Source organism: Oreochromis aureus, linkage group 4 (assembly GCF_013358895.1).
Source record: "Oreochromis aureus strain Israel breed Guangdong linkage group 4, ZZ_aureus, whole genome shotgun sequence".
Taxonomy (NCBI): Eukaryota; Metazoa; Chordata; class Actinopteri; order Cichliformes; family Cichlidae; genus Oreochromis; species Oreochromis aureus.
Genome location: NC_052945.1, coordinates 28,657,382 through 28,682,141, shown reverse-complemented (window position 1 = coordinate 28,682,141; position 24,760 = coordinate 28,657,382). Strand labels below are relative to the sequence as shown.

General features: G+C 40.5%; 1 protein-coding gene and 1 long non-coding RNA gene across 3 annotated transcripts in view; one reads left to right on the top strand and one right to left on the bottom strand.

Moving 5' to 3' along the window:
* The window catches only part of LOC116326875 (microtubule-associated serine/threonine-protein kinase 1-like), a 39,785-nt gene that overhangs the window by 9,735 nt on the left and 5,290 nt on the right, over positions 1-24,760 (top strand). Inside the window, exons 3-25 of the mRNA XM_039610957.1 lie at positions 1,146-1,221; positions 3,948-4,020; positions 6,937-7,097; positions 8,174-8,249; positions 8,986-9,195; positions 10,914-11,015; positions 12,914-13,046; positions 13,498-13,565; positions 13,911-13,987; positions 14,106-14,314; positions 17,845-17,983; positions 18,102-18,234; positions 19,014-19,179; positions 19,311-19,412; positions 21,402-21,524; positions 21,943-22,052; positions 22,160-22,320; positions 22,452-22,711; positions 22,804-23,025; positions 23,112-23,341; positions 23,555-23,677; positions 23,778-23,911; positions 24,000-24,187. Coding sequence (XP_039466891.1) covers positions 1,146-1,221; positions 3,948-4,020; positions 6,937-7,097; positions 8,174-8,249; positions 8,986-9,195; positions 10,914-11,015; positions 12,914-13,046; positions 13,498-13,565; positions 13,911-13,987; positions 14,106-14,314; positions 17,845-17,983; positions 18,102-18,234; positions 19,014-19,179; positions 19,311-19,412; positions 21,402-21,524; positions 21,943-22,052; positions 22,160-22,320; positions 22,452-22,711; positions 22,804-23,025; positions 23,112-23,341; positions 23,555-23,677; positions 23,778-23,911; positions 24,000-24,187 — 3,276 coding nt within the window. The remainder of the gene's footprint in view (positions 1-1,145; positions 1,222-3,947; positions 4,021-6,936; positions 7,098-8,173; positions 8,250-8,985; positions 9,196-10,913; positions 11,016-12,913; positions 13,047-13,497; positions 13,566-13,910; positions 13,988-14,105; positions 14,315-17,844; positions 17,984-18,101; positions 18,235-19,013; positions 19,180-19,310; positions 19,413-21,401; positions 21,525-21,942; positions 22,053-22,159; positions 22,321-22,451; positions 22,712-22,803; positions 23,026-23,111; positions 23,342-23,554; positions 23,678-23,777; positions 23,912-23,999; positions 24,188-24,760) is intronic.
* On the bottom strand, positions 14,218-21,628 carry LOC120439810. 2 transcript variants are annotated; one of them, XR_005612789.1, is made up of 3 exons: positions 21,535-21,628; positions 21,334-21,457; positions 14,218-14,326 (listed from the first exon to the last, which is right to left on the bottom strand). It is a non-coding gene; the product is annotated as an uncharacterized LOC120439810 (long non-coding RNA). The 2 variants fall into 2 exon arrangements; XR_005612788.1 differs by lacking the exon at positions 14,218-14,326 and adding an exon at positions 19,053-19,157.

Below are 24,760 nucleotides of genomic sequence, written 5' to 3'. Positions count from 1 at the left end.
GGCCAAAAATGCTAATGTTCAGACTTTAAAACTCGATTTTATAAACTAATGTTGATGTCACTGAGCTTATGTCTATTTTTTATATACAGTCAATAGGTGAAATGATTAGCCTTTGAAGTTGTCATGGTAATTTTACATGGAGGGTGACATCAAGCCCATTTTACGGTGGCCCTGAGAGGCCAAACAGACTGCAACTTAAGAAAACACCAGCAATAAGAAAAACGCTGCAAAAGCACACAAAACACAACGGAAATAGGAAAAACGACAACGGAAATAGGAAAAAAGAAAATACAAATAGAAAAAGAAAAACAGAAATAGGAAAAAACAGATTTCCAAAAGTACTAGGGAAGTGTTTCTGGAGAGACCAGAAACACTTGCAGAGACCAGTTGCAGGAACCCAAAACAAGCTAGGTGTGTTTTATCATGATGCATATAATGCTGATGATTTTTAGGCTAATAGTTAGGCTAACACGTCCTATTTGTGTTTTCTTTTTTCCTATTTCCGTTGTGTTTTGTGTGCTTTTGCAGCGTTTTTCTTATTGCTGGTGATTTCTTAAGTTGCAGTCCATTTGGCCTCTCAGGGCCACCGTACCATTTTGAACTGAAGTGTCCCAGATCAATTAACTTCCCCTTGCTGTCAGTGTAAAGAAGTTACAAGTTGTTTCCTTATGTTTTCAGACTTCATGGCAAACTGAACATGTCATCATAGCAAGAAAACAACAAAAAGTAGTGTATTTCCAACAATGATCTCAAAGTTTACTGAGCTGAATGTGAAAACACAGCTCCCATACGAGGTTGATTCTGTTTTTGTCTGAAATATTTTTGAAATTTGGATATATATGTAACTTGCATTTGTTCCCTGACATTTAAGAAAAAAAATCTTAGTTTACATTAAGTTTTAAATCGGTTTACTCCTAAAAGCATTGCCTACTTATTATGAATAGTTATGCTGTGATATTGAACTAAAGGAGCAGTGGGAGACAGCTCTGGGTCTGCACCTCACAGCACGTCACTGGGTTTCCTGTTGGGACTTGGCCACAGGATAAAAGGCACAGTGGCATGACATACTACCACTTTGACCTTCTCCTACACTCGTGCCGGTCTTTTGTGTCTCATTCTCAGTACATGTCTTGTTGTCCCACCAGGAAGCAGCCCACTGGACAGCCCACGAAACTTCTCTCCCAGCAACCCGGCCCACTTCTCGTTCGCCTCCTCCAGAAGGTGACTGCTTCCCGGCACTGCAGACTACACATTGACCGTGATTGCACCTGTTTACTCTCGGCCATGTTTGCACAAGAGGTGTGAGAGGGATAGAAAGTGAGATAGAGACAGATAAGAGTCGAGTCAGTGTGAGGCAAAGGTCAGAGAGGGGAGAGACGCCGAGCAGGTGTGAGCTCCAGCGGAACAAGAGGTGCAGATGTGTTGTTGCGAGAGGTCTCACACATTCTGGAGAGCCTCTCGCTGCACTCGCAGGTTCTCGCAGCATAACAGGGTGACTCATGTATGACAGGGCCAGGCCATTACATTCACAGCTCTTCTGTGTGTAGTCACGCTTGTTGCCTGTGTCACACGTCTACATCTGTTCATGTTAATAGATTTTAGATTTAGGCCTTGACGTGGTTGCTTTTGTCTTTAGGCTAAGACTGTACTTCCAGTAAGCAGATATCTTAATGGTACAACGTGTAACAATATTATAAACACTAGTTCACTTCAAACACAACAGTTTAGAGAAGAAGGCCCTTTTTTTCTCGGCAAGCGCAGGTCCAGAAAATAAGTTGTTTGGCCTTGAGCCGTGAAACAACGGCTGCATCCATGTAGTCACATTCAGAAATCTTATGGCAGGTTATAAGAGGATTACAAGCAGATTCATGGCATCACATTTCATTTTAATGCTCAAATGTCTGCCTGCTTTTAGTCACGAATTACATCGTCCTACAGAAAAATACTTTAAGTGGATCATGTTCACCACAGTCTGTAATTTGATACTGCTTTTTATGTGGTAATTTGTTTTTGCCATAAGCTTCAAAAATAGTTGTTAATTTTGAAAATATGTCTTTAAACGTAGCTCTCTAATCTGCATTGTGTGAAAAGCGTTAGATTTATTCTGTGGTTGTAAGTATTATCTGGTAGTATGTATTATAAAGGTATAAATATTTAATATTAAAATGCTAACTATATATTGTAGTGCACTGAGTGCACTATTAAACCTGTGAGCTGTGAGTTGTCACAGAGTGGAAAATGACAATAATAATAATAATAAGCCCTTTTATTATTTATTTTATTTATAGGCCCCTTTCGAGTCCCTCAACGTCGCCTCATATTGGTGCAGTAATTTAAACTTGTATACACAAGAAACAAACAAAAAACACAAATTAAAACTGATCAAGATAACAATGGGCTATAAGTTCATGTTATAGTGAACGGTGTGAAGTCTGAATGTGAAGATGGGTTTTGAAATGTGATTTAAAAATAGAAGGAGAGTTTATGGTCCTGAGATCAGGTATTTCAAAGTCTTGGAGTAGAGCAGCTACAGGCTGTCAGGCCCCATGGTGGACAGTCCTGACATAGCAGAGATGGAGGTTATTATAGCTAACTAAAACTTCACTAAAAACTAAAACTAGTTATGGGGGGAAAATGTAGTTAACTGAAATTAAAATAAAAATGTGACTTTTGAAAAAATATAAACTAGCTAACTATTTTATGAACTTGGAGAACTATCCATCCATTCGCTTCCGCTTATCCTTTTCAGGGTTGCGGGGGCGCTGGAGCCTATCCCAGCTGTCATAGGGCGAGAGGCGCGGTAACCCCTGGACAGGTCGCCAGTCTGTTGTAGGGCTAACACACAGAGGCAGACAACCATTTGCACTCAAATTCACTCCCACATTCACACCTATGGGCAATTTAGATTGATCAATTAACCTATCCCCACCAACTGCATGTCTTTGGACTGTGGGAGGAAGCCGGAGACTTGGAGAACTAACTAAACTAAACTAAAATAATAACTAAAATATTAAAAAGTATCCTTAGTTTCAGTATTTGTTCATTTGCTAAAAATATGTAAATACAGCTTGCCTGATGAGGCTTTGATGGATGTATTTATTCCGACTTTGGATGTCTGCACTAATTTCCTACATCTTGGACATTTTCAAAAAACAGAAAAAACCGAAGCGAGCTAACCCACTCTGGACGCTAACTCAAACTTAACTGAACAAAGAACAAAAAGTGAAAATGAAATAAAAGTAGAAAATATGAAACTATAATAACTCTGGGATCGATGCAGACGGGGTGTAGCTGGGATTTCGGTGCAGCATTTACAGGATGCACTTTTTATGGCTGGATTTATGCTGCAGGCAGACACGAGTTAAGTGCTTGAGCTCGCTCTCAGGGTTTGCTTTGTTTCCAACTTTAAACAGCAGGTGCTCATACCATAGACAATCGGCCACTTTTATCTTTTCATAAAGGGGAACTGTCAAAGGTGTGTTTAAGAGAAGCTAGAGTGAGTACAGCTGTGCTTATGAATAATGATCAGGTAATAGTATATATGGATTAAAAACAACGAGGCTCCGTCCACACTCTTGTGTTCAAACAGCAGAGATGTATATCGGCCAATTAGGCTGTTATTTACTTCCGTCTCTCCGTTGCCCGACATCATGTTGGAAGTCGAGGCTCCTATAAAGCCTCTGTCCTCATTTATCAGATCTGTCTGCCTGCCTCTCACTGTGAATCTGAGTTACAGAGTCACAATGCAACTCACATGTTTTTTTCAGCTGAACTAAAACTTGTCTTTGTAATTAATGAAATTAGGTTAGCTGGGCTTTCAGGTTCATTATCTTGATTTTTGTCAAATCAATAATAAAAAAACAGTGAAGCTTATGTGATATTGATTTTATAGCACTACAGTGCAGTGGGTATTAAATGAAGTGCAATTTGTGTTTGCCATTCTGCAGGGCCGATGGACGACGATGGTCTTTAGCGTCGTTGCCCTCTTCTGGATATGGTACCAACACTCCCAGCTCCACGGTAAAATATACGTCACCACTTTTTCACCGCATTGACCATAAACATGTATGTAGGGGAGCAGCTATGCTAGAGCGTATTTCTGCAGTTATGCATATGTGAACAACTTGATTTAAACAATACTTTCAGTTGCCAGTCAATAAATACACTAGTTAAAACCAACATAGTCAAAGTTAAAGTGTAGACGAGGAGCAATATTTGCAGGAAGTTGCCTCTCACCACGAGTCATGATAATTTAGAACACAAATGCTAAAAGCCCAGCAAGTGTTGAAATTGTTTTGTAACAGTTTTCTACAAGTTTGACATGTAAAACAGTCAAAAGTATTGGATATCCACAAGAAGTCATATAGCTTCACTATAAAACTAAGGTCACGAAACTCCAAGTAAAACATCGCTGAAGCAATTTGCACTCCTAGTCTACTGTATGAAAAACTCTGTAAATATGCCCATTATGTAGCGTTAAATAAAATTCATTTGATAACTTATTTCTAAGTATTTGGAACATGAAGAGTAGCAACATTATCTTTGAAGGCTCCTTTTACATCACAATTTGGTTGTAACCGCATAAGCATTAGCTTAAAATTAAATTGTGCTTTCTTTGGCTGCTGGGTTACTGTGTGGCCAATAAACTTTTGATATAACTAATAAGTAGCTAATAATTAATGGGTTGATTAGCACTGATTAGTCTGTTTACACCATATCTGTTTGTTTTCACTCTATGAAATTAGCAGCACACAATTGCAGTTCTGGTGTGAAATTATACATGAACATCTTTTTCTGGCAATTCAGTCTTCAAGTACCAACAATGCTGTCCTGTCCTTGAAAAGCTTATGGGCACTGTAACAGGTCCTTATTTTAGGCAAAGCAAGACAGTGGTATATGTTCCTGCTTTGGATTTTACATTTTGATACATTTTATTGAAGTCAAATAGAAAGCAATACAGTCTTTGATATAATTAAAGACTGTATTGCTCTACTGAGGTTTCTCACGTCATGTGCACATTGAGTTGTTCACCGTACTGGACGTGACTCAGCAATCGGTTGCTTGTGAAAAATGTGTCCTTCTCAATTAGTTGGAAGCGTTTTTATGGAAAGTAGCTGGCCAGCGTCACTTCCATTTAAACTATGTAAATATGCCAAACACCAAAGCAATCACAAGGATTCGGTTTTGCCAACCTTTGCCAAGTCTAGGGAACGCACGCTTCTCTCTCATGACCGGTGATTGCCAGATGAGATGGGCCGGTCTCCAGACTTATTCACTGCTACACTGTCACCATGATTGTCAAATGTCAAAAAGACAAGTTAGCATCACACAGTTAGTGGCCATGTGTCTGAAAAACCTGAAAAATCAAGTAATAAGTCTTGCTAGGATAGCGCAACACCATTTGGACAGACAACTAGCAGAACAGCAGTGCAGGAAATTATAGAACCCATACTAGTTATTAGAGGGGATACATCTACACTGAAAAAAGAACCAACTTAATTGAATTATTTCAATTGGTAACACCTAATTTAATTAAGTTCTTTGAAATGAAGTTAATACATTAGATAAATCAGTTGTGTTACTCTATGTATTAACTTCATTTCAAAGAACTTAATTAAATTAGGTGTTACCAATTGAAATAATTCAATTAAGTTGGTTCACCTATTTTCTTTTTTCAGTGTACATAACTTTGCACTTTTGCTGTAAAAAAACAAATTTCCCACCTGTGGGACTAATAAAGGCCATCTTATCTTATCTTATCTTATCTTATCTTATCTTATCTTATCTTAGATGCACTATCTTTATGATGACATTTACTGATGATTATTTTTGGAATGATGCTTATGATTCCTTATTATAGCAAAGCAAAAATTTTATTCCTTCTAAATGAATTGAGGGGTGGGCTTATTGATCAGACCTGTCCCCACAGCTATATGATGATTAACCATAATTATAATGATTATTGACCCTTTCAGCATACCAGAACTTTCCCCATTTAGCATGTTAGATGTATCCATAAAAGCCAGTTTGTATTAGCTGAATATACATTTTCACTTTAAGATAACAATTAAAATGTATCCATCTCCAGCTCGTCACTTCTACTTCTTCCCCTGCCTGTCCTTCAGCGTGACGTGTTGCATAACAGTGATATCAGGCGCCTGGTTCTTCTCTCCATCTGGCTGTGGATGGAGGCTTAGATGGATGAAGGGAGGAGAGCAAGAGGGGAAAGTGACGACCGCCAGGCCGGTTGGGACGAGAGCAATGAGACACGTGGCGTAGTGAAGCGACGTCGACGCGAGATAGAGCACATGTGGTTCCACGCTAATTTAATCAGGGACCAAAATAAGCCAGATACTATGAATAGAAACATAACAATAGTACATTAAACAAAAGGCTGCGAATGTTATGAATCACACTCAGCTGGCGCCTCAGTCCCTGCTCTATTTAAAGTAATTCTCTCACATCATACCACAAATTCATAACTACTGAATGGAGTCATTTTCTTGCCGACAGCGTTACCAGATTATAGGTTTGTCCAGTCCAGGTCTCATTGTCCCTGTTTGAGGCAAAGGAAATAGGAGACAAAGTTTTGCTGACAGATGGATTTAAGGGTCTGGCCCTGAGGCGTCATTATCTTTCAGTTGCTGGTTTGTCGTCACACTGTCTGGATCCATGAAGAATAACAGCTGTAGACTGTCAAACACTTTAATAATTTAGCTTTCAGATCGTTATCTTCTGCAGTTGCTGGACGTCATTTGGTGGAGTTTTGTCGTTAATTTTCTGGCACTTTCTCTATTTGATCCTTCCAACGCCTACTTCCCTTTCTCATCTGCCGTCCCACCCCCCTCCTCCATCATCTTAATTCTCTCCCCATCCCTGTCTGCTTCCTCTTCCTCCTCCACCCTCTTGGCTCCCTTCCTCTTCTCCCTCTTCCAGTCCTCCAGCTCTTCTCAGGAGCGACTGCACCAGCTGCCCTTCCAGCCCACCATGGATGAGCTCCACTTCTTATCCAAGCACTTTGGCAGCACAGAGAGCATCACGGATGACGATGGGGGCCGCTGCTCTCCCCACATGCGCCCTCGCTCCCGCAGCCTCAGGTTAGACACAGCAGCGGCGCTCATGAGATTAAACAGCAGCGTCTGCTGCCCAGCAAACTGTCCTCTTTTCAAAGGCACTACTTAAAAGCAGATTTGCCGGGTCACCAGTGGTTGATCTTACTGCTTTTATGTAACATCTTTGTTTTTATCGTTAAAGAGGCCTTTAACCAATAAAAAAAAATATTTTAGCTTATATAGAATCACAAATCAGAATATTTTTAATTGGACATAAAATCAGTGCAGAAAACATCAGTTTCAGGCTCATGACCTGTTACAATTGTTATTTGAAAAGTGATCTTTTGTTGGATAGTTTAAAAAATTAAACTTTTTGGATGAAGTATACAATGATAATCCTACTGGAGTAGATTAATAATGCATAGGTTATATAAACACAATATACTCAAAGTAAATAAAGTAAAAGTACTTTTGTGTCAAATTACACTTTTCAGAATTTGATACATGACAGTAACGGATCATAATTATGATTTATTAATGTGTAAATCTCATTGTTGTTGCAGCTGAGGATTTAAATACTTTTAAATGGATTTATAATAATCCAATAATCCTGATAATCCAAAGCTTTAAGAGAATAGTATGGAGCTCAGAGTACAATACTTGCATCCAAAATACATAAAAAGAAAGCAGCATGACATGGAAGTACAAGTACATTAAACCTCAGTAAAGTCATCAAGTAAATAAGTATATAAACCAATACTGTCTTTTAGTATTGATTAGGTATTAGAGTTTTGAAATGCCAACTGTTTATGGGCAAAATCACCTCTATAAAAAAACAAAATGTCAGTAATGTCTTAGTTAACTTTTCATATATAGTCAACACAAATAATTTTGAAAACTAAAACAGAATTTTGGCTTTTGGTGTGAATAATTACTTTAGTTCCGGTCACTCCCATTTATTGAAAACTATCTACTTCCTACTTTTTTCATTTTACAGTGCGTCTTGAAGCCTATTTTAAATGTATTTCAGATATGTCGATTATAGCATTGATCTCATTATATAACAGTTTTCAGCCCTTGCTTTGGAAAAGCTGAATTTTTTCCCCTGTGTCCCTCTGCAGCCCAGGACGCTCCTCCTCCTGCTACGATAACGAGATAGTCATGATGAACCATGTGTACAAAGAGCGTTTTCCAAAGGTTAGACACACACATACACACTAACACAACATACACACAGAGACATGTAAAGAGCTGCTTCACGATAACATCATATTCTGTTTAAATGCACACAATGGTAAACTTTTGGAGCCTTTTCAGTGCTCAGTTACTAATTAAAAACAGTCAAAGCTCCGCAGTTACTGAAATAAAATGAGTGAGGCTATAATTTGTGATTAGACATTATCAGAGATCTGTGCATGCAAATGTTTTATATCCTGCATCCAAAAACCGGGGAAAGAACTGTAACCATGTGGGCTGCTAAACCATAGCAAACAAGATTATGAGAACGTGCCAAGCTCCATTCACCCCGTCAGTGTGAATATTACGTTTATTCCGCTTCAGTTATGAACAGTGAACTAAAACCTCATTTTTTATCTCCTTCACCCTCGTGTCGGGCTGAGGTCGGTATCAAAAGGAAAGGAGCTGAAAGCTTTGACAGTGATAAAAATCAAACCATAGGAAACTGAGCATTATAGTTTGGAGTTCATCTGCGGTAAAAGCTCTTTGGGTTTGTTCTCACACAAGTGAAATGAAAAAAAGAAAAAAGACATTGTGCTGAAGTCTGACTAAATCAGCAGAGCCACTCTGTCTGAATCGCAAATGAAATGGCTTCCTGAACTTTCTCTCGCATAAATCCGGCCGAGCTAAGAAAATAAATCTTTTCCTAAACCTAATCTCCTCGGCTGTCTCCTTACGCCACCTTGTCCCCCACCAGGCCACGGCTCAGATGGAGGGGAGGCTGGCCGAGTTCATCCAGGCTTACTCGCCTGAGAGTGTTCTTCCCCTGGCTGATGGAGTCCTCAGCTTCATCCACCATCAGATAGCAGAGCTGGCCAGAGACTGCCTGGCCAAAGCCCGCGAAGGCCTCATCACCTCTGTGTACTTCTTCGAGCTACAGGAGAATCTGGAAAAGCTGCTTCATGATGTGAGTTTTTGGCAATCGCTATCTTGTTTTTTTGAAACTGGACGTCCCTGGATCTGACCGAGAAACCGAGGAACGCTGCGCACTCATAAGTAGCAACTTGTCGGTCACATTGTAGCCACACACTAAATCATTTCCTGCTAAATGGGACCATAATTTACTAAATGAACATCATGCTGTATTTAATAAGAGTTGAAGTCATCAAGAAAGTATTTACTAAGGCCCATTTTCTTTACACAATGAGACTTCTTTTTGCAACCAGACAACTTAACTGCTCCTCTTCACTGGAAAAAGTTTAAGGCACAGTTTACCCCAGCTCCACTAAATTTTAGCATCTTTTATCTATTATATAAAGCATGTGTTGTATTCTTAGTACAGTTGCTATGTCATAAATAGGAACAGATTCAAAGGTGACAGCCAGTACCTTTTTCGGGATCGTGTGGGTGACGGTACATTTAAAATGACTTTATAGAGGAAAAAAATATCAGTGCGATTCTCTAAGAGTGGTCAGTAATGGCGAACACACTGAATCGTAGAGAATGCAAGGGTGAGACAGAGATTTAGAGATGTACTGTATGGTAAACTGAATCAAGACTGCTTGAAACTGAAGAAGATGCTTGCATATACGGGGTATCACCCTATCAATTACAAGCAAACATGCAGCTTCCATGTGTTTTGTTCCTAGAGTAAACAGATTAGGAAGATTACTGATTAGCATCACACCCCAGTAAGATTAGCAATGTTTGCATTATAAAGTGTAAAACGTGTGAACTATGTGGTTGGATCCATCATTCCTGTCACAATCATCAAACCCCTGGGTGAGCTTTTGTAAAGTGCAATACCAAAGAGTGACCAATGGGAACATTTTGGAGAAAGGCTGAGCGGTGGTGCCGTATCCACTTCTTCAAATATATCCATGAATTGTGGGGCTCACAGCTCACAAGTCTATCTTATATAACCACGAACTCTACAGGATGATGTTTACTGAGGTCATTAAATCAAAGGAGCTGTAAGTTCCTTTCCTCATATATTTCTATGCTAGTGGACTTCCTTTCTGGAGCCAGATTAGTCGCCCCCTGCTGTTCATTAGAAAGAATGCAAGCCTGAAAACAGCCATTTATATGAAATAAAATAAAAATATAAAAATTAGACTTTTTTTCACTGATATTTGTATTAAACAGTTTCTTTTTGCATAGAATGCCTTTTTTTTTTCAAACAGTGAGCAGGAGAGAAAGGCGAAGCAGATGAACTACATACAGATTAATTTGTAGATACGCTTTGTGAGTAAACATCAATAAAACAGATCATGAGCAGATCAGGTACAGATGATGGGGATATGCAAAGCTTTGCAAGATTTGTGATTAAGTGATTCACCTCAGGTCTTTTTAATTAGATTCAAACACACAAAGCCTTTGGCGAGAGCCAAATTGGAGGCTAATTGTGCATGTGATTTGCCAGAGAAGATAACAGGTATCTGCGAATTTCACAGAGCCCATCTTTACAGCTTGATTAGATTGCTGTGATTACCCTGGGTTGCCTGGATTAGGTTTGATTGGATCAGCTTTTTGATTACGTACCTTCGTGCCTCCGTCTGTCTTTTGACTGACACATTTTCTCTGTCTTGTGTGCGTGTTTTATTGTTGTCAGATGTCACTTTTTATAAACGTTAAAACCGCTGATGCATATCTGTCTCTCTGCCTTTCTGTGTGTCTGTACGTCAGGCGTTTGAGCGCTCGGAGAGCTCTGAGGTAATCTTTGTCACGGAGTTGGTGAAAAAGCTTCTTATCATCATCGCCAGACCTGCAAGGCTTTTGGAGTGTCTGGTAGGATCACACTCACACTTATCAGTATTTACCCACCCAACGACTGCTGCGATGATCACAATCCTCCTCCAGCCCCATGATTCATCACAGAACTTCTCACAGCTCCTGTGACTCGAGGCAAATTGCTTTATTTTTAAAAAGCAATCATCGGTGCAAAAACGTATTTGTAGCCCCTTATGAGCATTTTAACGGTCTGATTTTTTACACAGCAGGAATGTAAAATGAAAACAAGGAAACCAGTCTAAGACTTGGTCCAGTCTGTCTGGATGGCGGAGACATTTGCATTTAGATTAAATTTGCCTTCCCAGAGTACAGCTAATACCAGGCAGTAGCCCCCTGCTGCTCGGCTGCCTTCCAGCCTGCCTCAAACATACCGTGACCACGCTGTCAGTTAAAGTTGAAGGATGTGTGTGTGTGTGTGTGTGTGTGTGTGGTATGGTTTTTGTCTATGGAGCCTGCTGTGACTTGGTGTTTCGTAACAGGATATCAGTTGTGCATCCCTGGATGAGTCATGCCAAGCTGACGTGGTTCTTGATTGTGAGAGACAGCTCAGACAGTGACGTGGAGAATTGATTCATTGGGCTTGTTCCAGTCTCTCCTGGCGACTACGCCAAATTGAAAATTAAATTATTCTTTACGTCAAACTAGTTCATCTGAAAACATAACTGTAAAAATAAGCTGAATTTAAAATCCTTCTCTTCACATGCAAAGTCCTGAATGATCATATTTTAGAGCATGTGTGCTTCCTGGAATGGGAGGCAGATTCTTCAGCTGTAAGGCACATCTCCTGTGGAACCAGCTCCCAGTATAAGTTCAGGAGACAAACAAACACATCCTCTCTGCTTTTAAGATTAGACTTATAACTTTCCTTTTTGATAAGACTTGTAGTTAAAGCTAGATTAGGTGATATTAGTGGTGTTGCTACAGGCTTACAATACAGAGGGCCTCACATAATGCATTGAACACTAAACTCCCTCTTTTTTACTCACGATGCATTTCTATGCCACTACAGCTTGTCATGAACTTTTTCTTCCCTTTTTTTTCTCCCATAGTTTTGCTGCATTTCTTGTTTGTCAGCTCTTCTTTTCTGTCTTTTCTGTAAAGATTCTCAGCTGAGAATCATTAAAGCGATGATTGGAACTTCCAGTCAACTAATTAATTAAAACAGATTAATGTGGATTTCAAAATCTTATCTGGTTTTCATATGAACCTATTTTCAGTGATATCAGCTTTAATGCCATGAAATTAACTAGGCTTTGAATTCTTTTCTTTCAGTCTTATTTGCCAGATTTTTCAAGTAACCTATATTTGAAAACAGCATAATAAAAGTGGAAATTCTGTTTTTGGTGTGCCACCCAAATATTTTTACTGGCCCCATATGGCGCCCTCTATAAAAAAAATTCTGGAGGTGCCCCTGCTTTTCTTTTCCTTCACACCCCCCTCCCCCACCCCCACCACCTACAAGTCACACCTAATGGCTACTACACAACCTAAAGCACAAAACTACTGTTTGTTGTGAATTGGCATCATATTGATGTTCTCTGTTTATGCACAGCAGATTCTCAAATGTGACACGTGGTATTAACTTTTGCAAGGAAGGCGAGCTGATGCCTCTTTCTCTGCCCCGTTCTGAGACTGGTGAAAGTTAAATAGATTATCAGTTACTCAGTAGCAGCACAGACTACAAAAACAAATCCTGGGCTGATCCAGAGGCAGTCATTCATGAAATGACTTGGATATTTTATTAAATTCATAACCAAATGCCAAGATAACTCAAAGGCAAATTAAATCACCACACGCTCTAATTTAATGCAGCTGATTGAATAATTATTGGATGAGCTCCAAAACTTTATACCTGATGACATCAGCTACTCAGGTTTTATTGTTGTTCTCTGCAGGAGTTTAACCCCGAGGAGTTTTACCATCTGCTGGAGGCAGCTGAGGACCACGCCAAGGAGGGTCATCTGATGAAAACAGATATCCCTCGTTACATCATCGGCCAGCTGGGGCTAACTCGAGACCCGATTGAAGGTGGGTAGAGACACTTTGAACAATTTACAGGTTTAAACAGGACTTATTATGGACATTATGAATTTATAGTTTTATCACAATTCCAAATTATTCTTATTTATGTCATGCTGGGCCTTGCTGTAGCCATTCATATCATATGATGCCTGAAACAAGACATTTTAGCTTGTCTCCAGTGAGGCCTGTCCCACAGTTTGGGAACCACTGCATTAAGCCAGCTTTCTTGTGATTGGCTGCTTCTCATAAACAGAAGGTTTAAATAACAGATGGGTGGGACTTCTGGAGTCTCACATAGAGCAGTCTGTAATCTGAGCGTGCATAACTACTGGCATGTTTGTTATAAGCATAATAAGAGCCCTTTTATATGACATAAATAAAGGAAAGCAAAACAAGTCTTCTTATTAGAAAATAAAAAGACTACCAGATTTTTTATCAAACATGTGTTTGTCATCAGATATGGTTAACTTGGAAAGTTATGACAGCGAGGGACCAGTGACACCTGAAACAGATGACTCCACAGAGGTGAGATCCAAAATGTTCCCCAGTCTGGTCATTTCTCCTGGCTGAACGTGGCTGAAAGGTCGTTGAAAATGTTTTCATCTGCTAATGACTTGGCATACAGGCTTGTGTCCATTCAATTAGCTCATTTACACTGAGGCTGTTGAACCCGGATCCACCCCTTCCTTGAATCTCATGGCCTCCAAATTAGGATAAGCAGACAAAAAACTATAATAAAAAACAGTGCAGACAATATAAATGTTCATCAGCAAAGACTAATTTAACAGGTGACAAAAATGATATAGAACGTGCTTTCTATCCTCCCACTGGATCATATTTAATCTTTGCATTGTGATCTTTGATCCACAGGGTAAGATGAGAGCAATGAAACCACCAGGAGAAGCAGACTTCCAGACCATCAAGCTGATAAGTAACGGAGCATATGGGTGAGCAGAGCTTTTCTCCCTCACATATGTGCTTTTTTGTCTTTACAAGCACACAGAGCCAGTGAAAATAAAACGGTCAAACTGCATGCCTCTCTGACTGTGTCTGCATGTGAACCAGCGCTGTTTACCTGGTGCGGCATCTGGAGACACGGCAGCGATTTGCCATGAAGAAGATTAACAAGCAGAACCTGATATTGAGGAACCAAATCCAACAGGCCTTCGTAGAAAGAGACATTCTCACCTTTGCAGAGAATCCCTTTGTCGTCTCCATGTTCTGCTCCTTTGAAACACGTCGGCACCTCTGCATGGTCATGGAGTACGTAGAAGGTGAGGACAGGTCTACATGTGCAAAACAAAAAGTAACCCAATCAGTGACAGTTGTTTTACTCAGACAAGTTTACAGTCTGTCTAGCTCAGGGGTCGGCAACCTGCGGCTCCGGAGCCGCATGCAGCTCTTTAGTCCTTATACTGCGGCTCCGCGTGGTTTGGGAAAATAAATTAGAAGTATTTAGCTGAAGTGTATTTTATTTATGTTAGTTCTTTTTTAACTTGTAGTTCTAAATTGGAAGATTATTGTGATATTGAAATATAAAAATAAAATTATATTCTATTATTTTTTCATCGCTCAAAATAAGAGTCACACTCGCGGAAGCCGGTGTACCCGCTGAAACACCGTGCATTTTTTGAGACTTTCAACCCCAGGTAGGCCAATTATGGATCTTCGGATCCACATTATGTCAGCAGCTATTCTCCACCGTGAACTATGTTAAAAACAAACACCGCTCACGCCTCACAGATGACAGATGTAAAGCTCCCTGCGTAAAGATGAAAGTGACTTTGTACAGCCCCGATTTGCAGACGCTGTACGCAGAGGTTCGGGACCAGAAGTCTCATTGCAAACAAATCACGGCAGACCCGCCGATGTTTGCATGAGCATGCTTTTCAGCATCTCTTTATTGACCACTTTTCACACACGGTTGCTGTACGCATACAGCCGGCTGTAGCTTTCAGCTCACAGCCCGACACACACCAACACAACAGCATAGATGGCACAGACATTAAGGCGGCGAGGCGTGATTGCGGGTGCCGCTCAGGTGCGTCCGCCTCCCCTGCAGTGGCGCTGCAGACCACGCCCCGCCACACACATTAACCAGGTAAAATACATATTTAGGCAGAATTTTGCAAATATCTATTTTTCATTTTTCAGCAGCATAGTGCCTTTTTTCCAATTACTTTTTAAAAGTCAGGTCAAGGCTCCAAAAGCCCAAAGGAGATATAAGGGAGGCGGCTCACAACAGTTTTTGTTTGCTACGTGGATCATTTTAGTTCAGCTGGGTGTCTTTGCTTTTGTTATATTTCTTTAAGAGTTCAAAATGTGTTAATTACATAAATAAAATGTAATTTTCTCTGTAGCACTTCATGGATTTCATAAACAACAAACCTTAGTTGTTCACACAAAGCATAAAGGTAAAAAAACAATATATACAGTGTTATCTTCATTTTAGATGTCAAAAAGTATTTGCGGCTCCCAGTGTTTTCTTTTGCGTGGAAACCGGGTCCAAATGGCTCTTTGGGTCTTAAAGGTTGCAGACCCCTGGTCTAGCTAATATTTTAGCAATATTTTACATTATGGCCAAATACAGGCCATTTACCATTATAGTATTTAAAACTAGAAAATGCATTTTCTGAACAAACTGCAGTGTGAATGCTGATAGCTGAATGTTTTGAGCTGAAATGAAATAGTTGCTGAATGTTAAGTTAAAAATATTGAATGAGATGAAAAATGCAGAATTTATCACCTGAAAACAAAAGTGCAGAACTGTTGAAAACTGACGTTCACACAGAAGAAGAAGTTGAAAAGTAGCTGAACATGTTTAAAATGTAAATTAGAAAAAGCTGAGTGATGACAAAAGAAATTTTAGAGTCAGAAAACATCTGAAGGAATATTAAAGGTTCAGAAAGTTTGTATGTTTGTTTTGACATATGCATCACTAGAAAGGGAACAATGGTGGCTACGTTTTGAGGGTAAAATGATGGCTGTAGAGCAGGGGTCGGCAACCCTGGGCACGAAGGGTTAACTGATGGCACGACTATAGCTGGACTGGCCGTCAGCCCACCGGGCATTTGCTGTTGATTTTTCGTTTTTATGGGCCGATGGTTTTTTGTTTGTTTTTTTGTTTGTTTGCGTTTTTTGTAACGGTATAAACAATGAAAGGTGGTGGATTGGCCAGATGCTGGCTGATGTGTAAAAATAACTCAGTTGTTTGGTGGTTATGGATAAAAAGTGTCTTATTTTTTTGTTTGTTTCAAAATAGCTGATAACTATTTGCTGATAGCTGCCAACATCTGCAAACAAATACAATTCTATAAAGTTGTTCTATATAGCGTGTAACTGTTAATATAGAGTATTATTAAATTAATGCTAATGCAATCATATGGCACATTGACACATGTCCAGTCTACAGACTTCTCAGTTGTGGAGTTCATTAGGTGAAAAAAAGCATGAAACTTAAACTGAAGAAAAAGTATAACAGATATTGAAAAGATAAATACAAGTTGAATAGTTCATTGTCTTGGCTTCATTTTAAGGTTTGAATGGTGGCTCTAGGTCAACGTATGTGGAAGTAGTTAGAGTTGAAAGAGGATCTGAAGATTCTCCCAATGAAATACATTGTAAATTTTTGTTGAATAAAGTTGAATAATTTAAAATATATAAAAGTTAACATGAGAACATGAGAAAATATAATATGAGAAAAATACAAGCACACAAGAAGATGAATCTAATGGTGGTTTAATGGTTTTTCTAAGTTGAGCGGCGTTGAAGGAGATAGCGTACAAAAAACGTACGGAAGATGAAAAGTAGAAGAACAATACTGTGGATGCTTAATCAGCATCCACACTAATGATCGAGGCTATGGAGCACATATGTTTTCTAAGCTGTTAACTGGTTAGTGAGCTAAATGTGCCTGTTTGTATACACCATAACCTAAATCTCACCGTATCTTGACTGAACTGAATATCATGACACATTTCCTTAAATGTAAACTCAATGTGCTTCCCAAAGTTGCACAGTTATCATGTGCAGGCCTGTGAAAATGGTTTTGAGTCTGTTTTTGAGACACAGTAGTAATTGACCTGAGGTCAGCAGGCAGCTTGTTCACAATAATAGGACCAGAGTAACTGAAGCACTCTCAGCAGATTTAAATCTGATTCTGGGAACAAGTGAAGGTCAGCACCTGATGACCTGAGAGGTCTCATTGGGTTATAGACACTGAGAGCTTTTTGAAGTAATAATATAATTTTTACTTCAGTAAAAATGATATAATTTCTTTATAAAATTTCTTTATAATCCTCTATTGGAGACTCGTTTGATGCTTCCGTTTAACTAATGTCATCTTGGGTACTAAATATTAGTGATAAAACACTTTAACAAGATGCCCTTAGAAAGATGTAGTACATTTTGGGGTCAATTTGGAAGAAAGGAAGGTGTGAAATGTAGGTCGGTGAGGTCAGAGGTCAAAGGCGACATAATATTTTGTATCATTTCCTAAATGTTCCCAATACAAACAAAGGCAGCAGCATTTTAAGCATAGTACATTTTATGAAAGTTTGACCTTATTTGACCTTGAAGAAGGTCAAATACCTTGAAGAAGAGGTCCGAGGTCCTGTGTAGGTTCCCTGTGTGCCTGTATGTTGTCAATACAAACAATCGCAATAAGAAGCATAGTTTTAAATAACTCTATATAGCATTAGTATGTGTGCTTGTCAGCCTAAATAGGAGTCTAGCACAAAAGCCACCAGGTGCCAATAATTTTACCACGCCTCAACGTTAATCAAATATTGAATTGTGTTGGCAGGTGGGGACTGTGCCACTCTGCTGAAGAACATCGGGGCTCTGCCTGTGGAAATGGCACGCATGTACTTTGCAGAGACAGTCCTAGCGCTGGAGTACTTACACAACTATGGCATTGTGCACCGTGACCTCAAGCCTGACAAGTAAGACGGAGCTAGTTTCTGTCACACTGGTGCAAAGAGAGCAAGCGCCAATTATTTGCTAAGATGTTTAAATAAGGTTTAGACTGCTCAAACGTAACTTTTGTCTTTCTGTTCTCAGCCTCCTAATTACCTCAATGGGCCACATCAAACTGACTGACTTTGGCCTGTCCAAGATGGGTCTGATGAGCCTGACCACCAACTTGTATGAAGGACACATAGAGAAGGATACTCGGGAATTTTTGGATAAACAGGTATGACCAAAGCAACGTCGGTTACACAGCCATTTACTCAGATCTTAATTTGTTTAAATAAAGTCTGACAAAACATCTGAATTCTACAAATGAATAAAAGTCTCTGCATTATTAAAAGTATTGAGGGAATGTGAGTGAATTTAACTGTACACATCAGGAAAACTGTGTGTGTTTGTTTTATTTTATCAGCATTAAGGTGTATACTACAGTGTGATCCAAGGAAAGTTTTACTATAAAATTTCCTTTGAATGCTACATTTCCATGTAAATATATTCCCTGCCATTGTGTGGCAGGTGTATCTGACAATTATGGCACAGTTGGCACAACAGTAGACCAGTCTTTCCTTGGTTATCATAATTTCTCTTTCAGGAAAGGCTTATATTCCAGGGCTTTTATTCGGCACTCACTTTGAATTTAAGCCTCATTATTTCACGTGCATTCATCACGTCAACCACATATGTGTTAGGATTCAGTGCATGCCCATCTGCACATGAAAAAACACCCACCGGGGCTTTCATCTTGTCTTGGCATCTTTGAGGTGATGGCCTGGCTAAGCATAAATATGCATGCTCCCCACATGCTGTGTGTTTCCCGCTGTGTGACAACTGTAGGAGCGACTGTACGGTTGTAAATGATGAATACACGATTCAGTTAGATGTGAAAGAAATATTATTAGCAGCAAAAATGCACACACCTGTAAGGATGAGTGGGTCCCAAGTAATTCACAAAAATCAGAGGTCATAAAATTTAAGAACGAGCGATTGCTGCTTTACTTAAAGGTGTGCGGAACTCCAGAGTATATCGCCCCAGAGGTTATTCTTCGTCAGGGTTATGGAAAGCCAGTGGACTGGTGGGCGATGGGCATCATCCTGTATGAGTTCCTGGTGGGCTGCGTGCCTTTTTTTGGAGACACTCCAGAGGAGCTGTTTGGACAGGTCATTACAGGTGAGAGATCAAATTATCTCAGTCGAAATAGCATCATTGGACACCGAGCACAGCTGATAAGTAAAACAAACTGTTAGTCATGCACCATCCACCATAATCTCTCTCTCTCTCTGTCGGCTTGTTTCTGGTAGATGACATAGTGTGGCCAGAAGGAGATGAGGCTCTTCCTATTGATGCCCAGCACCTGATCTCCTCTCTTCTGCAGACAAATCCACTGGTTCGACTGGGCACAGGTCAGTCTCCTACAGCAGAGCTTCTGGCTTCTCCAGGATTCAGAGGAAATCGTGTAGGGATTCCTCACCACCACCTCAAGTTATTTTCTATGTGCATTCATTTAAATTTGAATCAGACTGGATGTTCTTTGACGCAGATTTATGCATCATACATATTTTATGGTTCCAATATTTTCGCACTATTCTAACCATATTTGTTTACTCTCAGCTGTGGTAATAACTGATTTTTCTGCTCAGACTTCTCTGATAGTTTTCATTCACTCTTGAGTCCAGTGTATGGTGTAATGCTTACATGTGGAAAATGATGTAGGCTCACCAGCCACTTCATTTGGTACACCTCCTCAAAACATCTAATCAGCCAATCACATGGCAGCAACTCAGTGCATTTAAGCATATAGACATGGTTAAGGCAACCTGCTTAAGTTCAAACTGAGCAAACTGAACATCTCTATGGTTTACAATGGTCTAAAAAGAGAAAATATCCAATAAGCAGCAGTTCTCTGGGTGAAAATGCCTTGCTGATGTCAGAGGAAAATGGGCAGCTTTGAGCTGATAGGAAGGAAATGGTAACAAATAACCACTTGTTACAACCAAGATATGCAGAAAAGCATCTCTGAATGCACAACACGAACCATGAAGCAGATGGCCTGCAGCAGCCAAGACCACACCGGGTGTCACTCATGTCAGCTTAATAACAGGAAACTGATGACCGGAACAGGAAACTGGACAATAGAAGATTTGAAAAAACATTGCCTGATGTAATGAGTCTCGATTTTTACTGCTCAATGAGATGGTAGGATTAGAATTTGGCATAAACTGCATGAAAGCATGTACCCATCCTGCCTTATACCAACAATTCAGGCTGGTTATGGTGTTTCTTGGCCCACTAGAGACACTTTAGTGCTAACTGAGCATTGTTTAAAATCCACAGCCTACCTATTACTGCTGACCATGTCCATCCCTTTATAACCACAGTGATCCTTTACCAGTCATCTTCTGATGGCTGCTTCGAGCAGGATAACAGACCATGTCACAAACTCGAATCATCTGAAATTAGTTTCTTGAAGTTGACAGTGAGTTCAGTGTAACTATAAATGGCTTCCCCAGTCACCAGATCTTAATCCAACAGAGCCCTTTTTGGATGTAGTGGAACAGAAGGTTCAAATTATGAATGCGCAGCTGACAAATCTGCAACAACTGTGTTATGCTGTCATGTGAACATGAAGCAAAATCTCCAAGGGATGTTTCCACCACCTTGTTGAATCTATGCCACAATAAATTGAGGCAGTTCAGAAGGCCAAAGGAGTCCAATCCAGTACTAGCAAGGTGTAGCTAATAAAGTGGCATGTATATTTGTTTACATTTGAGTATATTTTTGGGAACCTTCCAGTGTTCCCTGAACAATTTTGGAGCAGTGTGCTTGAATAATGTGTTTCTATCCCACTGCACACTTTTTCTGAGCTACTTTTGTTTTACATCTTGTTCACCTTTGATTTTTAGCTGCAACATTATTCTGCAAAGATTAAGATCAACTTTTCTTCTTTGTGTTTTCACAGTCTCATTGTGGTTTCCTGATAATTTCATTGTTTAGGCTGACTTCCTGTTAACAGCTTTCCTTTATACCATCTAATGAACCTTACTTTACTGGTCTGTTTTCTCAGCAGTGAAACAAGATGCTGTATATGCCTTTGTCTCTTGACAAATACTGTGCTGTATTAGTACTTTCATCTAAGAAATGCATATGAATACTTCTTCCACCACTGCAAATCCCTCTTGGGTACACCTAACCCCGACTGGGGCTCGCTGACCTAGAACAATAACTGTCATCCTGCGCGCTGGCTTACGGGTTCAGTTTACCCAAATAAGTCAGCTTCATTCAGGGTAGAAATGCCTCCACATGCTTAAGGGCTGCTATTATTACCTGTCTGTCATCGCGCTCCCTCATTCTCTCTTTTTACATCCACCTCCTTTCCTTGCTCTGCCCCCAAGGTGGTGCTTTTGAAGTGAAGCAGCACTCATTCTTCACTGAGGTGGACTGGAACAGCCTGCTGAGACAGAAGGCAGAGTTCATCCCTCATCTAGAGTCAGAGGAAGACACCAGTTATTTCGACAGTAAGTTCACCTTTGGGAATGAAGGAATGCTATTGAAGAGAATGATTTCAGGCATGTACAGCAGATCCTTTGAACTCCAGGCCTCAAGGGTCGGTGTCCTGCAGGTTTTAGATGTGTCACTGATCCAACACAGCTGATTTAAATGGCTAAATGACCTCCTCAGCATGTCTGGAGGTTCTCCAGAGGCCTGGTAATGGACTAATCATTTGATTCAGGTGTGTAGACCCCGAGTGATATCTAAAACCTGTAGGACACCGACCCTTGAGGCCTGGAGAACCCCACTACTGCTTTAAACCTTAGGAATTTCTTATTCTTGAAAACAGGTCAAGGTCTTTAACTCTCTCAGGTAAATGTTAGTATAAACCACATTTTCCGACATGCCACTGCTGACTGAATGTACGTTACTTCTCACCACCAGCCCGTTCAGAGCGCTATCACCACGTGCAGTCATACGACGAAGACGATACCAATGACGACGAGCCCGTGGAGATTCATCGCTTCTCGTCGTGTTCCCCTCGCTTCAGTAAGGTCAGGACCTAAACATTTTTTTTTCTGTTGCGGTTTATTCATCAGTCTACATTCAAAGCCAATCAAAAGAGCCAAAATATTTACTGTTATGCTGCACCGATGTGAAGGTATACAGCAGTATGGAGCATCTGTCTCAGCTGGAGCATAAACCCCATGGCGTGACCCTACGGGAGCACAAGGTCCCCAGGGAGGATCGCTTGGCCAAGAGAGAAAGCCTGGGAAGTGTCACCCTCCGAGATAAGAGCTGGAGGACTGGCTCACCGGAGATGTGAGTATAAGCACAGTTAATAAAAAGTGCTATCTGTGTTTGCTACACAGTTTCAGTGTGTTTTTGATCTACTACCTGGGATCATTCACATTGAAAGTTTATTTCAGAATATAACTGTCTTTGGTTTTCAGGAAGCGTTTATCCTGCTCAGAGTCCTCCTTCACTGAAAGTGATTCCAGCCCTCCGTCTGGGGCACGAAGGCGCTTCTCTGCCCTTATGGATTCTTACCGATTGGCCTCCCCTCTGGAGTTGGACTCTGAGCTGCCTGTCCCAGGCAGACAACCTCCAGTGAAGGCCAGGGGAACGTCTCTGGAAGGAGCCATGGGTTCCATCTCTTCTCAAGGTGACCTGAGGGCATTCCTTAAAGAAAGTAATGGCTTTGCAGCTGGCGGTAAGAAGAATGAGGCAGCATCTCATGACTTGAACAATTTCATTTGAAAACATATATTTCCTATCATCTTTCATGTCTCTGCCTTGTTACAGACAAACTGTTGAGACCTGCTGACGCATCACTGCCTCTGCCAAGCAGTGCTACCATTCTGGGGCTCCCAGACCCCCAGGGGACTCGTGGGGCCACCACAGACCTGGTGCTGCGAAGAGTTCGCCACCAGCAGCTCTCGGAAGGAGAAAAACGCAGCTCAAGACCAGGAACTAAAGTTATCAAATCTGCCTCTGCCACTGCTCTGTCTGTCATCATTCCAGCAGGTAAAGGCATTTCTTTTACTGCATTAACAAAGACATTTTTTAAAAAGGGTATTTAGAAATGAATCTTTTGTCCTTTCTCTCCTCAGTGGAACAACACGGTGCATCCCCTCTGGCGAGCCCCATGTCGCCCCGCTCCCTGTCGTCCAACCCTTCCTCTCGTGACTCATCCCCCAGCCGAGACTACTCTCCGATGGTCAACATCCTGCATTCTCCCATCACCATCCACCGCTCTGGGAAGAAGTACGGCTTCACCCTCCGAGCTATCAGAGTCTACATGGGAGACAGCGATGTTTACAGCGTGCATCACATGGTCTGGGTAAGAGAGCAAAGCAAACAGGATGCAGAAATTTTGATTTCTCCCTTTAAAGCAATGCAGAAACAAATGTGATTATTACTATTTATTCGCACAGCACCTTTAATGTGATTCTGCAGAACAGCCCATGCAGAGTACCATACAGTATCTGAAGGGAACTGGGCTGATATTTATCTGAGTAATCAAATATGTGATGTTTATTTGTTTCAATCACAGCATGTGGAAGATGGAGGTCCAGCTCAGGAGGCTGGACTTAGTGCTGGTGACCTCATCACTCATGTAAATGGAGAGTCAGTCCACGGTTTGGTCCATACAGAGGTAGTGGAGCTGATCCTGAAGGTAGGAGAGATCTATCCATCTAAAATAAAAACAATTTAAAAAACATCTATCAATATATTTATGTACTAATATAAATCATATAATTGTGCATCAACTGCAGAGTGGGAACAAGGTGACTATTACAACTACTCCTTTTGAAAACACCTCCATCAAAGTGGGTCCTGCCCGCAAGTCCAGCTATAAATGCAAGATGGCACGACGCATCAAGAGGACCGGAGCCAAGGACGGACAAGAGTGCGTCACTGCAGCATTCCAAGAAAACGTATCCCTCTGTAATTGGATGACTTTACTCTAATCGTTCGGCTTTTTGTTCATCTTTCAGTAAGAAGCGCAGCTCCCTGTTCAGGAAAATCACCAAGCAGTCCAACCTGCTCCACACCAGCCGGAGCCTCTCGTCTTTAAATCGCTCCCTGTCGTCTGGAGACAGTCTCCCGGGCTCCCCCACCCACAGCCTCTCTGCCCGCTCGCCCACTCAGAGTTATCGCAGTGCTCTTGAATCCCCACACCTGGGTACGTGTGCCTGTTATAATCTCGTTTAAAAGCGAAAAACAATTGGGGAGTAATGCGATGGCGCAAGATGCGTGTAATGTCTTGCCTGTGGAGTCTAGTGGGGAAGACTAAACATTAATCAGTTCTCTTTTAGTTATTGGGGAAGGAAATACTTTGAGTGTTTTTTGTTACTAACACTATATTTAGTTTAATTCATTTTTTTTAATATAGTGCTAGTTCACTAAAACAGTTTCCTAATAATGATGAATTACAATAGTGAAGCTAGAAGTGATAAATTCATTAATTAGCCTTTAAGCATCATTCTGAGACAGGATGTTTCTAATTTTAGAAATACCACACAAATGACTAAAGGCAGTCTTACCTATTTGTTTAAAATACACACTGAAGAATATATCTGGTCAAAAATGATTCCAATATTGATCACAGTGTTTCTGGAGGGCAGGGTAATGCCATATAAGCATCTGGTAAGACACCATGTTTCTAAGATTAGGACAGAGTACAATAATGTCATTTTATTTGAATTTAGAAGCAGGAAATTAGAGGTCGTGCAGGTCTTTAAGACATGCCTGTGCT